Source organism: Stegastes partitus, unplaced genomic scaffold (genome assembly GCF_000690725.1).
Source record: "Stegastes partitus isolate 25-593 unplaced genomic scaffold, Stegastes_partitus-1.0.2 Scaffold1323, whole genome shotgun sequence".
Lineage (NCBI taxonomy): Eukaryota > Metazoa > Chordata > Actinopteri > Pomacentridae > Stegastes > Stegastes partitus.
Window position 1 is genome coordinate 148461 of NW_007579054.1, and position 18060 is coordinate 166520.

Consider the following 18060-nt stretch of genomic DNA (forward strand, 5'->3'; position numbering starts at 1 on the left):
CGTTGCAGGATTTCAAAAATTGACCAGATGTGTGCAGCTTTTTGTTAAAGTTGTTGGAAGGTCATTTTAGAAAATAAAAAAAAAGAAAGAAAGGTCACTCAATGTGGATGCACAACTGTGTAGCTTTTCATTTGTTCTCTTTGCTTTCTCAGGCACACATGCCACACTGTTTGTGACTGTTACATTTCCATATCTTTACCATTTCGTGACACAATGTTGTTTTCACGCCAGTGATTCAAATGACAGGCGTCCCAGCATAGTTTGTGTATATTGTAATGTTATGTAACAACGTGTAACTTGATGTAAAAACCTGTACTTATGAGATGAGTGGAATTTGACAAATCATAATCACTCTTTAGTTCATTGCTAATATGCACCTTATGTATACAGTACGGTATATATTGTACCAGGGCCAAACAGGTTTTTAGCAGGGTCATGGAGTCAGCTTGATCCATTAATACTAAAGGCAGTCAACAAGTTTATCCTAGGTGCTTGCCTCAGCGTGTCAGGAGTGTCCAACATGAAGGGCTAGAAAAGCAGAAAAAGTCTGGAAATCTCATGCCCCCCCCTTCTGATTAGCATGTTGTTGACTTGCATTAGGGCTGGGGGGGAGCAGAGAGCGGTCAGGACAGACATATTTAATGCTTGTGAAGTAATGGGGCTGAATCAGCAGATAGGTCCACTGGGAGCCATTAGTCCAGACATGTGTCATTAACCCTTTCCTTGGACCGAGCTCCAACCCCACCCACCCCCACTCCCCTCAGCCATGAAGCCCAGAGCTCTGCTGCAGGTAGTGCATAGAGAGTGGCAAGGGGTAAATCTATAGATACACACTTTCATTTTCCCCTTCGATTTCGCTTCTTATACTTTCCCTGCTCCTTCCTCAAACAGTGTGCTTCACCTCTGTTTCAGTGTTTTTTTTTTTGTTTTCAACATCCATTATCTATACACCGTTTAATCCTCACTAGGGTCGCGGGGGGGCTGGAGCCTATCCCAGCCGACTTAGGGCAAAGGCAGGGGACACCCTGGACAGGTCGGCAGTCTATCACAGGGCTACACTTAGAGTCATTATTTCATACACCAGGCAAGTCTTGCGTGTAACCTTCTCCAGAAGAAGTTGTTGGAACCTTAAAGTTATATTTTGCTAATAATAAATGTTTTCTTTAATTTAAAACTCACACCCATTAGGCTTTCATAGAAGGACGTAAAAGCGTGCACGGTATATTTACTTTGATCTGCTTAATTTCAGTTCCAATGGATTATAATAGTTTTCACAGTAGAAATAATCCGCGTTGTGGCCATCAGCTGCATGTGCAACATGTTGTAAGTACTCATGTTTTGGCCCAAATATATTTAAATGCACAGCTAGCTTTTGCAGTTGTTGCAATAAGTTGCTCCTAACAAACAGAAACCGCTCACCATGCAAGGCAGCTTTGATATATTTTACTTTTTTTTGTCAAAAAAAGTTGTCATTATTTGAAAACATGGTAACCAGCATAATGCAAGCTGAACACAGCCACTGTTCTGTGAAAAGGACAACTGTCACTTCCACTATGACAAGATATTTTTCTATGACAGACTTGAAACAGCTGAAAAAAGCAACAGGGTTGAGTTTGTCATACCAATGTAGAAAGCAGCACATATAGAATAAGAGGCAGAGGGCATCTTTAGAAAAAAGTTTGGATTATGATGTTGAGGTTTCTAAGAGCAAGAAAGTTCTTGCCTTAGAGCTAACTTTTTTTTAACGTAACCTTTTTGCAGGCATCCCCATTTTGGCTGCTGCTACAGGGCAACAATAGAGAGAAGGGGCAGGCCCACAACACCTGCCAGTCTTAATGGTAAACATATGTTGAGAAATGCAGAGAGAGTGAGGAGGAGGAAGAGAGGAGGTGGAGAGCAAGCACACTCCGTAAAGAGGCTCTAAAGAGGCTGTGCGTCAATAGATTGGCTGTGTTTTTGAGTGTGTGCATGCATATGTGTGTGTGTGTGTGTGTGTGTGTGCAAATGTGCCATTGTCTACATGCCTGTGTGGGCCTTTGGAAGATTGCATGTTGGAAGCTGGGGTCTTTGGATCAGCATCTGAATGTGTCACTGAAGCAACAACAAAAAAGATCCATATAGCAACACCAAATAGGCAAATATCTGGAAGAGTTACTGATAGTAGGACAGCCTCATCACATTTTTTAGCATTTTACTACAGCTTCATTTTACCAGTTCAGTACACAGGAGGTTTGTCACCTATATGCGACTAACGTCTGTGCGTGTGAGTCACATAAATACATACATGTCAACACACACAGGATGCATGTGTGGGTGTTTTGCTTGGTGCTTCATCACAACTGTTAGACTATTGACCTTGGTGTCGTGCTATGCATCTGAGTCACACAATTACACACTTACACAGTACTTCAACGCAGGGACATGTGTGGGCATGTGTTTTCATCTACATCGTGGTGTACGTACACATACACGCATAGCCATGCATTAGTGCTATATGCATTTGGTCTGTTTGTATAAGCTCATTCTAAGTTTGAGGGGTCTCCACCTCAGAGCTACACGTCATGTCTGCCACCTTCTCTCTGACCACAAAGCTGCCCATTATGGACAGACAGGGTTCAGTGACCAGAGTTGACTCTCGCCAAATGAAGGCCGTCACTCACCTTCCACATCCTGCTCCTAAATCTTCATTTTGATCTTTATAAACTCTTTGTGCATGTCTGCATGGCTTTTTCTTCTCGCTGTATAATATCTTTCTGCACTAATCTTAAATCTCTTTCCAGCCTTGTCCAGTAGAATTCTCAAGTATCCAGTAGAGTTCCACCCCTCTGGGCTGCAATAAAACCAGTTGCCAAATCTACTGCCACTGGCTGATTCACCTCCCCCTGCTGCTTTCCCGTTTCTCTGTCTCCTCCATCTCTCCTCTTCTTGTAATAGTCATGTCTCACCCCCACCCCTCTTTATTACCAGTCTCACATCCTTTTTAAGATCTGAAAACACCAGTTTGGCGTTGTAGTGTGAAAAAAAAAAAGAAAAATCGCATTTCCAGAATGATAGCATATGTGTGCCAGATACTACGTAGCAGAAATGTAATGAAGACAAAGTTCTGCGATTTTTCACTGTATATGCTGATTACTGCATTTATGACATAATTATTTATGCATATAAAGTCAGATAACACAAAATGGTTGTTTCCGTGCAATTTTAAATTCAGTTTGGCAGCACTCAAACAAAATAATTGATTATGAAGAGTTAAATGTGAAAACTGGACATCTAACCTGCTGAGACCAAGCAAAACAGTTCGACTTCAGTGCTTTTTGTTGTTTACAGACTGTAGCAGAGGATACAAAAGAAGAGTTGTTCTTCTAGGTTGTTCCCTGTCTCATGCATCTGCCTCAGTGTGGCCATACCTGAAGTCAGTTGTTCTTATATTCTCCTGTTGTCCCTTTTTTAGTGAGGAACTTCCCGATGCAGTTGTTTTCCTAACGAGGTTTTTGTTAGGCAACCAGATGTCAAAGTATCGAAACTCGTCCCTGTTAAAAAGAGAGGGAATAAATGAAAGAAAGGTAGATGAAAGAGAAGTCATGTCGAGAGCTTGTATCTAAGTACTGCTTTGGAAAAAGGTTTTGTGTCCCTGGTTCCTCTTGGCCCAGTCCGTCTGTCTCAGGAGAGCAATAGGAATCCCCCCCACCCCCCACCCCCACAGTCCCATAGTCAAACACCGGCTGACAACTCTGACAAGCCAGAGGATTTTCACCTCTTTTACACACATGTACACACAGCTTAAAAAACAGACACTGGACACTCACGAGAGGGAAATGTGAAGTCACACTTAATTTCTCCCTTTAAACTCAGCACAGTATTTTTCCTGATGTGCTATTCTCTTATGATCCTTTATTCCTAGACTACAATACTAATTCTATGTACATTTTCTTAATTTTATTTATGCTTTCTCTCACATAGACAAACTACATATGTGCTCAAGTGCTATGCATGCACAAAGACAGCTCCTCCTGTCCACACACACACACACACACACACACACACATTCTCACTCGCTGGCTCTAGAAAGAGTCAAATGGCTCAATGTGTTAAAAGCATTAGGTAAGCATGGATCCAGCAGTGCTCCTCAGGCCGATATCATATGTCCTGCTTCATTACAGTCTGGTGTATACATTCAGATGCATCTCTGACCCTCCGTCTATCCATCCCTCTCTCTTCCATCCCCTCCCCTCTCCTTTTCCCCCTGGGGTGCTTTAACACAGAGCGGGCCATCTCAAGATGTTAGCAGAAGAATAAATGAGTGCTCTCGTTATTGTAAACGCTGGCCCAGGCTGCTTAGCTGTGGAGCTGATGCAAGCACACCTCCGCTCAGGTTGGGGGAAAAAGAAAAAATATAAAGAGTGTATTTACATAAAGAGAGGCTAATTCCTCTTGATATTTAGATGTAAGGAAGCTTGAAGCTAAAGAAAGGGCAGGGAAGAAGGGAGAGGGGAAAAGTTAAATAGAAATTGATTTAACTTTAGCAAACAATCCCTTGTCCACATGGGAAGGGTCTTTTTTTTCTCGCAGCTATTTTGGATCCTGATATGACATTAACTGCTGGGAGGGTGCTGACCAAAACCAGCTGAGTGGTGTGTGTGTGTGAGGAGGGCTGGAGGTCCAGGAGAAGGGAGGGAGATCAAAGCAGTGGGCCTGTAACCTGTAGCCTGCCGACTGTTACCTTTAGCCCTGTCAGAGGCAGCGAAGAGGAAATAACGATACACCTCACATCCCGCAGCTGCATGTGTATAAGGCAGCGAGCACACTGAGGCCTTTGCTCCAAGGTTCACCGCAGCACTTGGCCTGCTGCACCACACTTGTCTCTCCATCGCAGGCAAGCAGGCAGGGCTGGGTTACCATTAGCACTTTTCTCCCTTCATAAGCAGTTTACAGTGTGAATGCATGCATTTGTGTGGAAGATCACAGCTGAGAAACTTGGTTCTAGCTCAACTCAGATTGGCCAGCCACCTGTGTCCAAGGCAAGAGGGGAGGTCAGGCAGAGCTGGGGAGGATGAGAAAGGTTGTAGAAGTGGCTGTTGTACAAGAAAATCAGTGCTGGTTGTAGCAGAAACATACCTGGTGTTCACAGCGGGCAACAACGAATGATGTTTGAATTTAATAGAAACTTAATTAGTGTATCTAATTCTGCTAATCTAGCTGCTGCCTGGCCTTATTAGTGATCCTCCTGGAAAATCACCAACTTGAAAACGTTTAGCTGCTTGTGGATCCAGACTGTCTTAACTGAATCATGTTGAATCAAAATACCATAATGGCTTTGGCTGTGCACTCTACAGACTTGAGGGACATGACAGTGAAAAAAAACAATCGTGAGAGAAGGAAATGGTTTTAGAAAGAGAGCAAGAAAAGATGATTACCTAGAGAAAAGGGATACCTGAGGGGAAAAGCTGGAAAGATGAGGGATCTTGTCTTAGATAGTAAAGGGCTGCACATCTCTCAGCTGTGTTTTTTGCCATCACTGACTGCTGAAGTGCAAGCTGGCACAGTCCAGTGGAACAAAAGAAGAGTCCACTTTCTATATTACTCTGTGTCTGCTAGTGTCTCTTTGCCCCTCGATCTTCTTCTCTATCCTTCTCAGGCTCCGTCTTATTTAAACCTTGTCTTATACAAAGAAGGGAGGGGTCTTGTTAATTAGTTTTTGGCTTCTGTTTGGGGGGGGTCATATATAAACCCACCCTCTTGTTCCCTGCCCCCCATGTATATAATAGATGAGGATAGCAGAGTGTATGTTTATGAGTGCAAGTGCTGGACTTGGCGAGGCCAAGCGCTCCTTCAGTGTCTCACAGTTCATCACAGCTCAATAACTGACTGACTGAGCCTCTGTCTTTCAAGCAGAGTTTACATTATGTGCACATACACACATACACAACTCTTGACTCTCACCGTTTCTCCTCTCATTGTCTCTAGTTCCTAAACTGCCCCACAGGTAACTGTTACAGATTGTAGATAAATATCTGTAGCCATTAACAATTTTGTTCTCTCTCTCACTCCCATTTCTCTCTGTCACCCCTCCCTCCAGTGGTCCTATGCGTTGGAGAAACCCAACACAGGCACTGTGTTCAGCTTGTCCTGGTCTGCAGACGGCACCCAGCTGGCCGGGGCCTGCGGCAACGGACATGTCATTTTTGCCCATGTGGTGGAGCAGCATTGGGAGTGGAAGAACTTTGTGATCACCCTTACAAAGAGGAGAAGCATGCAGGTAGAAAGACGCCAATGTTGGTGTTCCTACTCCTTTTCATATTTAAAGAAAATCATTCTAGCCTTTTTTGGAGACAGTCACGGTTTAATTTCTGTTTATTTAATAAAGCAAATCAAGTGATAAAAGACTGACATTATCCAAATCAATAACAGACACAAAAGAGAAACTGATACATTTTTTCAAAGAAATGGGGCAGTTACAAAAAAAAAGAAATTACAAAAAAAAAATCGCACACTCGAGGCCCATTTTGGATTCTCTGTCATAAGAGTTATGGTTTTACATGTTTAAGCCAAGTTTTTGAGACAATTATCACTGAAGGTTAACTTTTATGTAAGGAAGTATATTAAATATTTTTAGCCAAACGTTAACGGAGCCAACCCAGTTATATTGGCATAACAACAGAACTAAAAATTACTGCAATGCCATAGGCGCACTGTAAAGACATAAGTGAATATTCTATGTAGAAAAGCAAATGCTTCCCAGGCCTTGGCTAGTTGTGGCCATATATTATAGTAGGACCCTCCCAGTGTGCCAGTGTGCAGCCCTGCAATGACAATGACCAGCCTGTCTAGCTGCCTCCCTCACTCCACCGTTTTCTACTGTTTAAACTCACACTAACCACAAGGTAGCGTTTACATGCGGTTAACACACCCAAGTGTACACATACACACACACTTGTATACTTTCAGACATTGATACACACGCACACCTATAGAAACAAGGTCACATACATGTGTGCCAACACACGTGCACTTATTTGCCATAGACATCTCTACCAACTGCAGTTTGTGTAAACCAAACAAAGTCGGGTCATCAACCATTTATTTTCAGCCTTGCAGGCGCTTTTCTGTCTCCCTCCTCCCCCTCTCCTCCTCGCAGTCCGTTTTAAAACTGCACATCTGCCAGTGGTTTGTGAATCAGCCAGCTAAATTTACCACCTTGCGGTCAAATGTTTTTTATTCCTGGTTGTGTTGCATGTAAATTTGGCTTGCTGGAAGGAGCAGAGGAGGAAGATTTGTAAAGCTGTAAAAATAACCCCACCTTTCACCTGGTGCTGGAAAAGACCCTTTCATTCATTCATTCACAGAGAGAGCTGGAGGGAAGTATTTATCTATGCAGGTGAAAAAAATGACGACCAACCACTGCACGCACACACTTAAAACAGTAAAAACTGCTTTCTCTAACCACAGTTGACCTACGTATATTTGGACACACTGTACACTGTTTCCTGTGTATATTAAAAATAAATACACTCCAATGTGTATGTGACTGTGCTCAGTTCTGTGTTAACGAAGCCGCTGTCTGCCCCTTTGTTGATTGCGTGTTTAAATACTGTTTGCTCAGTAGTATAAAGTTTATGCGTGCTCAGTAGTTTCTGTGAAGTTAGGTCATCCCTACTCTTGTTTATTCACTTAACTCATCTTCCCCCCGTCCCCACTCCCTTCCTTCTTTTTTAAAATTTTTACAGGTGAGGAATGTGCTGAACGATGCAGTGGACATATTGGAGTTTAGAGATCGAGTCATCAAAGCCTCTCTGGCGTACGGTCACCTAGTGGTCGCCACTTCCCTCCAGTGCTATGTCTACAAGTCAGTAGTCCACTTCTCCTTTGCTTGTCTCCTTTGATCCTCGCATCCCCATTTGCACTGGTCTGAATTTTCTCATCTTATAATTTCGAGAATTTCAAGATTTGTGCAAAGCAGGCTCATGTTTTTTTACATCTACCGACAAAACCCTGAGGATAGTCTTCGGATCCAAGTGGAATATAATGAGTCCCAATTTCATGTAGCTAGAAGAATTTACAGAATGAACTTACAAAAGTTCAAAATGAACTCACAAACAAATAATAATAATAATAATGATGACAATAAATAACAGAAAAACCTAAACACAGGAAAACTCATCCTAATGAGGAAAAAATGTGTTGATTTATGTAAGGCTAATGTTTAGAAGATGATTTCTCTGTATGTTGTGAAGAGTTTTTACTTCACTTCGTGGACGTGGCAGGATTTTTTTTTTTAAAAATGGGCAACGCCTACACTTATCATGTCATTATTATTTCCTTAATTTTGTTGTCTTTCATAACTCTTTACCTTTCCGTTCCAGGTCTTATTTCCACGGTTTTCTCTGCAGTTATGCCAGATGTAGCACTTAGTTATTAAATGTCTGTGTTTTCTCAAATTTTTGCTGTGTGTGGTTGTGCTGTTTATTTTTGCCAGCTCAAGAAACTGGAATACTCCTCTCATCTTTGACCTAAAGGAGGGAACAGTCAGCCTCATCCTGCAAGCAGAGAAGTGAGTCTTTTCTATTCCAGGAGCAGTGCAACAAGAGAGAGAACAGGCTGTTGGATCGTCTATCAGCTTCTCTAATGCTTCATTACTCGGCACTGGCCACTCATCAGGCAGCAGCCAACCGAAAACACACACACACACACACACACATAGACACAAACATATGCGGGCTGTGCTCTAGCTTAGCCAGCCCTGTCATACAATAAGGCTGAGAGTAAAACCACTGGGGGAAATTAGATTAATATGAGTAGCTCTTGTGCAATACTCCAGTGCAGTGTCCCCGACACTCAGCATAGAGCTAAATAGATTACTGGCCATTTTGAGTTCGATGAGTCTCGCTGAGTAGGTTAAGGCTGTGTTGATATGCAATAAATGTTTAATATACCTGCTTCTGTCAGTTAATTAACTGTTATTGTCTCTTCATTCTTTTTGCATTTTACCTATTTCATTTTCCTACTTGCACTCTTTCATTCTCGTTTACCTTCATATTCATTGCTCTTCCACTCTAACCCGCTGTGTCATCTTGTGTCTCTCTCCCAGACATTTTCTTCTAGTGGATGGAGCAGGGTTGTATATATTCTCTTACGAGGGTCGTTTGATATCTTCCCCCAAGTTTCCTGGTATGAGAGCTGACATCCTAAATGCCCAGTGTGTCTCACTTAGCAACGACACCATCGCCATCCGAGACAAGAGTGATGAAAAAGGTGATTGGACCTCTGTTACTATATTTTTATAAATCGTATGGATTGTGCTTTTACTATGTTTTCTTTCCCTTTTCCTCTCACCAGTCATCCTTCTCTTTGATGCCTTGACTGGAAAAGCCCTTGGTGATGGGAAGCCCTTGACTCACAAGGTGGGTTAATCCTTTGTCCTTCCTTTGACCTAATACATTTCAGCAACAAGCGAGTTCTCCAGCCCCATTGGTTTGTCTTTTTTTCTTGGAACCAGAAGTGAGAATGTGTCTCATTGAGTAGGTCGATATCTGTTGCTCGTGATATTACACAGGCTTTATATTATAATGTAAGGTGTGAAGGACCAACAAAGCTGGAAGATGATGACAAGCTTTCTTCTAGCCTTGCCGATTGCTCAGAATGTGTTGGTGTTTTATTATGTGTTTGTAATGATATGATATCATAATAGAAGCTTTCTGATGTTCAGATGTGTGTTAATATAATATTACATCATCCGAAACACAGAGTCACAGTGGAAACTCATCTGGTCAGTTTCACTATTACACACAGTCCAGTTCTCTGTGATATTGATTCATTATTGTGTAACAAACTAATTATTGAGTTATAATTCTATTTTGAGTGATTTCTTTTATTATACTGTATATTACACAGTTGGATGAAAAGTGTTTAAATAAATGTTAAGTCAGACTCCAAAATATCAACGCAAAAATCATTAGATTCAAGGATTTTTGGGAGATAAAAGTGAAAATAATATGAATAGCATAATAATCTGCATCATCAAACTGCTAAGTCAGCGTAAGAACTCTGTAACTTTGACAATAGAAATAGCACTGACACAGTGTGTCCTTGCAAAACACTTGTTGGAAGCTTGGTGACCTAGTGACCCCATAATGTGGTTTGTGTGCCATAGCCAATTAGGTAGCTTCTTTTATTTTTTTTTACACTTTGTGGTTGTTTATCACTGCCTCAAATGTCAGCACTGTCACTATGGTTTTCAGATGAGTCACCAGGGTAGATCTGCAAAGTTCCCTCAGCAAGCGATTCGACTGATCAAGTGGATTAAAAAATTTATTGATTTCTGCATTTTTTGCTGTTGTAAATGTTAGTAAGGTCAGTTTGTAGAAAAAAATATTGAGTGCTGTCTTTTCTTGTGCCTTTTCTCAAGCTTTCTTAGCTCTATTCATGACAGGCACGGTGAGGTGACTTTATTGACATTATTTAAGCTTTTTTCTGTTAAAAGAAAAAAAAGAAAAGAAGGGAAAGCAAATTATTGGAAAATGCTGACCGTAAATCACAACTCTCTCATTTTGTGACTTGTCCAACAATGTTTTGTTACAGTAAGCATCCTAACAAGGCTATATAAAGACATTTTTCCATAATATATTGTACAGTGAGCTATGAATCACCTCATGAGGATGCTGACTCGTTGCCTGGAACCTTTTCTCATTATGAACAAACTGGATCATTTTCATTAATGTGTCTGTACGTAAGATGAATAATGTGTATTTTTAGAATTCATGTATTTGCTAAACAACAACAACAAAAAAACAACACATCTCCAGAAGACAAGAGACAATAAAAATCAGAAGAAGAGAATGAGGGAAGGGCTTTGGATCAAACTATGTGGTAAAAAGACAAAAAGAAGGAAAGAATTAGAATAGAAGGAAAAGAAGTAGAGGTAGCAGTAGTTACTGTTTGTCAGCATGGCTTTGTCTGCCAGTACTCCACAGCTCCAAGACACTGCACCAAAGCCAGCAAGCTCCGGCCAAAAACACACACAGGTTCACACACACATATACCCACTCTGTCTGACTCTCTCTCTCATATACACACACTTGGCAGAAAGACTGTTGGATCATGGTATAAACTGCTCTCCCCCAGCCTTTCTTTTCCTGATCTTTTGTCCTCCTTCCATCATTTACTCCTCTGTTCCCTCTTACCGCTTTCCTTGTTTGTCTGCATTTATATGTAGCTGGAAGTGGTGGAGATAGCCCTGGATCAGTGCGGCCCCTCCACTGAGAGGAAAATTGCCCTGATAGACAAGAACCGTGACCTCTACTTGACCTCTGTGCGTCATCTTGGACGAGAACCTAAAATCTGCAAAATCGGTGAGACGGGAGGCAGGGAATTCACTTGGCAAAGAAGTGTAGTGACTCTCTTTGTTTTTATGCACTAATGTAACTTACAATGGACGAATGAGATTGCTGTATGCGTGTTCTGTCTCATAGGTAGCATGGTTCACAGTATGGCGTGGAATGATGCTGCTAACATCTTGTGTGGCATCCAAGATAACCAGTTCACAGTGTGGTATTACCCGAATGTCGTCTTCACTGACAAGGAACTGCTCCCAAAAACACTGTACATAAAGGATGGCAGGTACACATGTACAGCACTTTGCATTCGCGTTTATACTTGACATTGTTCACCAGGGTGATGAGTGAGGCGCTTTTACAGATGCAGCAGGTTAGAAAATTAAAAGCTGGCCAGAGTTACTAGTAGCAAGAAAGATATGGCTTCAGTGCCCTTGCAATTTTCATCAGAGAAGTAACAGGAAAAGATGTTAAATAAGAGCTAAGAAGAGAGATGGAGGCAACTTTTTTTTTTCACCTTTCAGCTCATTCCCCAAGGTACAACACATAGTGCTTTAGGCGCTCCTTTTTGCCAGCAGCTGTCAGACTGTACAATGCTTCCTCCCCAAAAGTCCTCACTTCAGCCAACACGGGAGGTGCTAAGGCAGAGTGTCTACACTCCATACAGCCGATCCTCAACTGCTTTTGCATGTCTGCTGCACTACTCTGAACACTTGGTTGTACAGTTTTCTTTTTATTTGTGCTCATCTTGTATTTTGTAGTGTGTATTTCTTGTGTTTTTGCATGTCTCTGGGGATTCTTTTACCATGTTAATGCTCAAGCAGCCAAATTTGGGAGCACTAAATATTGTGTGGCAGGAATTAATATACAAGCAAATGCTTCATTTTACAAAATCGTATGTGCTGTGGTGCTTCTACAGTTTACTCCATGTATAACTCTGGTGAACACACATAAACATATGCAAACTGGTAGAAACTACATGGTCATTAAGTAGATTGTTATATTCCTAATTAGCACTATCCATCATCCTATACATGCTAACTAAATAAATACATGCTTTACTTAGTTATAATGTATAGCATTAATCTTTACATGTTATTGAACAGTCAATTTATTTTAATGAACAATCATACTGTTTTTCGTGCCCACTGTCAGATTTTGCAAACAGGCAAGTTTCTCACTTGACTTTTCTGTGACAAACTCTGAGGATGTGGTCACATGTATTTTTTTTTTTTTTAACTCTGATGTGTGTGTTTTTGTGTGTGTGTGTATGTGTATGTGCATGTGTGTGTTTGTTTGTGTGTGCACAGTGAATTCAGTCGTGCACCCCACATTCTGAACTACGTCGGCACAAAGGTGACGTTACGTCAAGGAGACGGTTCACTGGTGTACAGCAGTGTACTTCCCTACCCTGCCCTCCTGCACGAATACAGCACCTCTGCACGCTGGGAGGACGCACTACGCCTCTGCCGCTTCGCCAAAGTGAGATACCAGCATTTCTCTAATAATGTGTACTAATTGTGTCAGTGACTACATTTTCAGTATGAACTTGAGTAAACATGTATCATTCTTTCATCTGGTCTTAGTTTTTGTATACCCACGTATTACTTAATGTTAAATGCCCCCCAGAAATCACTCTTGGCATTAAATCTTAGCAGTGATTACTAATTTTCTCCTACTTTGGACTTGTATTTTTTATAATTGACCCCAGGATAGTGTGAAATAGTCTGCAGTCTGGAGGTCTAGCTCAGTCCAGGCTCCTGTGGTGTATGTCACACGCATGCATGGATGTTATGTATGAAGAGAGCGGGACAGACTCTGAAATGAGAAGGTAGTAGACAGGTTTATGGGACCAGACCAGCAGGCTTTAATTAGCCTTCAATTAGCCTGGTGACACCATTTACCGGATTAAGCCACCATAGACCTCACTGACAGTACAGTAAATACACAGTCTGCTATATGCATGTGTAGACGCTCAAAACATACATAGTCACGCACACTGAACACAGTGTACAACTGTGTCTTTGCTTGGGCAATAATGCAGTAACCACATCCCTAAAGAAATAGACAACTAGTAGCAAGAGAAGGGTGGAACAAAAAGGATGGAGAGAGGCACTAGTTTAAAAAGCTTTTTCCCCTGACTCCTCCCCCTCTACTTCTGGTAAGAGTATGGTGGCAGTGTGGCTTTTCCCAGAATCACATTTGTTGTTGTCAGTAACCTCTCACCTGATAGGAGTTGATGCGTTTAGTGCTATAAATACAAATATAACATAAAACAGATAAAGTTCATAATCTATTTGTGATACACGATCACCAAAGGAAGATTTTACTTGAAACTGTGATTGATAGTCAAGTTGTATGAAGTTTGTGACCTCAGGCAGGGCCTGTCAATTTAATTTGTTGTTTACAGGAGTGGTTTCCGATTAGAGCCATTTGTCTGATGCTGATTAAAAGGGGAAATTACAGAGTGTGACTCTGAAGTGGAGTTTGCTCAACTGTTGGCCAATTGGTGGTTAAGACTTAATTTTAAATAATGCAGCTGCACTCAATAAAGTGGTGACACATTTGTTTACATTCATAGATGTTGAGTATGACAATTGTCTATTTTTATGTTGTGTCTTTGTGTGTGTCATGCATTGCCTTCATACTGGCATGGAACATAATTACAAAGAGGCAGGATGCAGCACAAAATAACCGTCAATGTGCCCGCTAGTACAAACACAAATGACTTTAAATTGCCCATCCATTTGTTATATTTTTGCTCTTTGCTGACTACAACTGACTTTGCATTTTAAATAAACATTTAAAAATGGGTAAATAAAAATTACATATGCTGAGATAATATTAGAAGTCCTGCAACAATAGTAAACTAAATGGAAAACCGTTAACTTCAATTTCTTCATGTCTATCACTAAACTGTGCTTTGATGTTGTGACATGCTTTACACTGAAGCATACATTCAAAAAATAGTAAATGATATACTATTGCATGCACAAATTCGAGCAAAGTGTGTCTATGAAGACCAACAGATTTACGAACATGTCCAAGCCAGAGGACTCAGCTTGAATTTCCTCGACGAGCTCATGGTGGATTTTGAGAAGCCAGCATCTTTTCAGTTTTATACTTCTTGCAGTCATTCTTGACTGACTACATGACATCTGAATCCAGAATTTTCTGATATTTATTGGAAATTCATCCTTCCCCCTATTCTTGCAAAGTTTCCTCTGCTATTGGCGGCACACACTGTTTTTTTTTTTCTCTTAAATACAGCTCTATTTCTCACCAAACCTACCTTTGGTGACTGTAGCAAAATAACTCAATTTAAGCTTTGTCTCTCTACATCTTAAACAGTTCTGGCTTATCCACATGCTGCTTTGTGTAGATGCACTTTTGTGATGAGGTCACGTTCCCTTTCTACTGACCTCCATGCAGACCCTTTTTGTGCAACAAAGCTGAACAGTGGAACCATGCATCTCTTGTATCAGCTGAACCTTCCTGCAGCTCCTGTGCCGTCATATAGGGACTTTTGCTTTGCTTTTCCATCAGGCAAATGTAAAGTTGTATCTGCAAATTTTCTTGATCTTCCAGAGCTCATCGTTACTTCCACAGTTCCATTTGCATTACTGGCATTGTGGACAATGGAAATTGCAAGCTGATATCTTTTTATAGCCTTCTGCTGCTTTGTTGACATCTGTTAGCTTCATTTTCAGATCATCAGTCATTTGCTTAGGGGAGCCAGTGGTAGTTGAGTGTTACCACAAGGTTTGAAGCGTCAGCGAATTCATGAATTTATCAAGGTGTGGAAATGGTGAAATGAAAGTTGACAATTCAGACTCACTAAGTTAATAAAGTTGTTTCTACTGCACATGCCATCGGTATGTATTCATTTTTTGGGGGTTAATTGAATTACACTAACAGTGGATTAACATTTGAAGAGAGATTCATTTTTTAAAATTTCTGTTTGCTGCAGGATTGTATTTGCCAGTTGCATGTATGAATAATAAATAAATGTGTGGAAAGATGGAAAACAAGATGAACAAAATGGGAAATTTGTCTGTAGTGTCAACATGCTTTCTGCTTGTGCTTCCTCAGGACCAATCCTTGTGGGCTTGTCTGGCTGGTATGGCGATGGCAAACAGAGAGCTAACCACAGCGGAGATAGCCTATGCTGCCATTGGAGAAGTAAGAGCTTTTATTGATGGTTGACAGCTTCATATTAACGGCAACACAAATACACACATCTGAATTCATTGGCACTTCACTCAGACTGATCTAACAATCTTGCGCTTTTTGTCTTTGCATATCCTCTCTTTCTCTTCTCTTAGTTACCGAGGGTGCAGTACATCAATTTTATAAAGGAGCAGCCATCTAAGGAGTCGTCTTTAGCCCACATGCTGATGTTCAGTGGTCAGGTCCAGGAAGCTGAAGCCACTCTGTTGCAAGCTGGTCTCATCTACCAGGCCATACAGATCAACATTGACCTTTTCAACTGGGAGAGGTATAATTCTGTTTGTTTGTACGTACGGTACAGCTGGGGGAGGAGGGACACTGTGAGTAGTTTTGGAGGATGTTTTCTTAGCCACGTTGGGATTATTTTTAGGATAAAGTCTAAAATTAGGTTTGAGGGTGCTAAGGTGAAGCATGTTTGTTCATACAGGATGGATGCCTGTCTGTCATTTGTCATCTTATGTTCAGGGCACTGGAGCTCGCAGTCAAACACAAGACCCATGTGGATACTGTGCTGGCCTTTAGGGAGAAGTTTCTACATAAATTTGGCAGGAAGGAGACCAATAAGAGATTCTTGCAGTACTCTCAAGGGGTAAGCTACGGCAGCTCTACTGTCTGTTGCACTGTAGGAACTGATAACAGTGGACACATTAGCTGTGCGTGGTGTCTATTTCTAATTGTGTTCCAATGGGATATGAACTTTTTCATGCACTGCTTATACACTATTAGTGCCTTCAGCTGAAAGAAAGTCGGTTGAGAGGATCAACACGCAATGTCGCTTTGGCTTTTCTGTTTGCCACCAATCAAAAGAGCCTGCAGAATTAAACCGGAAAAAGGAGGCAAATCTCTAGTTGTTGATGTCCTCTGCCTGAACTGTTTCATCTCACAGATTGCTTTGAGGAGGGTTTGCAACGTGCTTACTGCTGCAAAAAAAAAAAAGCCTCAGTGTGATCAGATTCAGAGGGGAAAAGCTTTAAAACACACCACACTTTTAAGGCAGTGAATGTGATTGTCTCTATAATTTTACATGAATAACTTAGGTGGTCTATGCCATTAACAGTGTTGGAGAAGTTACATGAAAATGATAATAAATTGCACACATTGCTCATCGAAAATGTAGTTACTCATTCGCAGAAGTAGCGTGTTACATTACTTGTTACTTTCCTTGCTTTAATTTACTTGTGGAGGGATTTTACTAACCGTCCAGCATCAGTAGCGAGCTCAGCCTCCATGTAAATGTGTCGACTCAAAAATACTACGAGTCGTGTTTCTCACCTTTTTGTAGAGACTAACCCCTGTTTCATAGATACTAACCCCATTATTAAATCATGTGTTGCTGCCCGGGACCGATTATGAACCCTGTACAAAATACTGTAGCTTATCTCATCTCATCTCATCTTTCTGTCTCTCTTCCAGGTTGAGGTGGACTGGGAAAAAATCCAGGCGAAGATAGAGATGGAGTTGTCTAAAGAGAGAGAGAAAGCTGCAAACGTCTCCACGAGGAGCAGTGTGACCTCACGGCATTAATTTTAGGTGGTTTGGCTCTGCTTCGGCGTAAAAATATTCTTTACTTGAGGTCCAACATAAGTTACAAGTACATGAGCTTCATGTAAAAACAAAAGGAACATTAGTAGGTCGTGAAGAACACAACACACTACATGCACACTCTTGTGACGTATGCGGTGTCATGCAAAACATTTGCTCTGTACATGGCAGTCTGTTACTCTGAGTGAATGGTAACACTTTTGATAGGAGTATCTGTATTTTTCAGCAAACAACAAATCTGGCGTTTCAGTTGTAGTAAATGATTTTAGTGTGTGAAGTACTGCTATCGTTTTCCGTTTGTCAAAGTTCCATTTATGTGCTTAGTCATGCACCCATGTCTGCTTTGTCTTGGTAAGTTACGTTTTACTTCGTGTTTCTATATGAAAATATATTTTTACAGTTTATACATTGCCTTCTGGAAACACTAGAAAGGTTAATAAAGCAGTTGGAAATACTGTATATATTTATCCAAAACGTCCTTTTTCTCTATTTTTTGTGTTCCTTTAATGTCTTGACGCCTCACTGGTTTTATCCAAAGATTCTGGAGCGCTTTTGATTTGAGTATTTTCAGCTTTGCACATACACCCAGAAGGTATTTCTGGGTGCGTGTGTGTTTTACAGTCCAATATATCTACAGTAGTGCTTCTCTTTGAATTATTCTTGTATTTCCTCTTCTGCTGAGGTGTGAAACCAACTGCTTGCCATGCAGCTCCACCCCCTGGTTGGCAGAAGGCCAGTACATCAGCAGACCATTATAGCCTATCCATCTCCTCTAGTGGCCCAGGAGGGGAAAAGATTTCTCGGTGCTCTCCAGAAACAGCTTCAAGACTATATCACGGTGATGTGGACAGATACGGTAGAAAGTGAGCAGCATAACCCATGAAACTGTGAGTGGCCACAGATGCCCAAAACATCAGCGAAAACTGTTAATGTAGGAAAATCACTTAATGGGTTTTTTCGC

General features: G+C 41.1%; 1 protein-coding gene across 2 annotated transcripts in view; it reads left to right on the forward strand.

The window, feature by feature from the left end:
• Positions 1-17573, forward strand: part of ift80 (intraflagellar transport 80 homolog (Chlamydomonas)) — a 36493-nt gene extending 18920 nt beyond the window's left edge. For both annotated transcript variants that reach the window (XM_008298520.1, XM_008298521.1), the window contains exons 9-20: positions 6077-6256; positions 7725-7843; positions 8474-8548; positions 9086-9249; positions 9334-9398; positions 11210-11345; positions 11466-11613; positions 12638-12809; positions 15420-15509; positions 15653-15825; positions 16023-16146; positions 16971-17573. In XM_008298520.1, coding sequence (XP_008296742.1) covers positions 6077-6256; positions 7725-7843; positions 8474-8548; positions 9086-9249; positions 9334-9398; positions 11210-11345; positions 11466-11613; positions 12638-12809; positions 15420-15509; positions 15653-15825; positions 16023-16146; positions 16971-17081 — 1557 coding nt within the window. In that variant the 3' untranslated portion in view covers positions 17082-17573. The remainder of the gene's footprint in view (positions 1-6076; positions 6257-7724; positions 7844-8473; positions 8549-9085; positions 9250-9333; positions 9399-11209; positions 11346-11465; positions 11614-12637; positions 12810-15419; positions 15510-15652; positions 15826-16022; positions 16147-16970) is intronic.
• Positions 17574-18060: the final 487 nt, after the last annotated feature.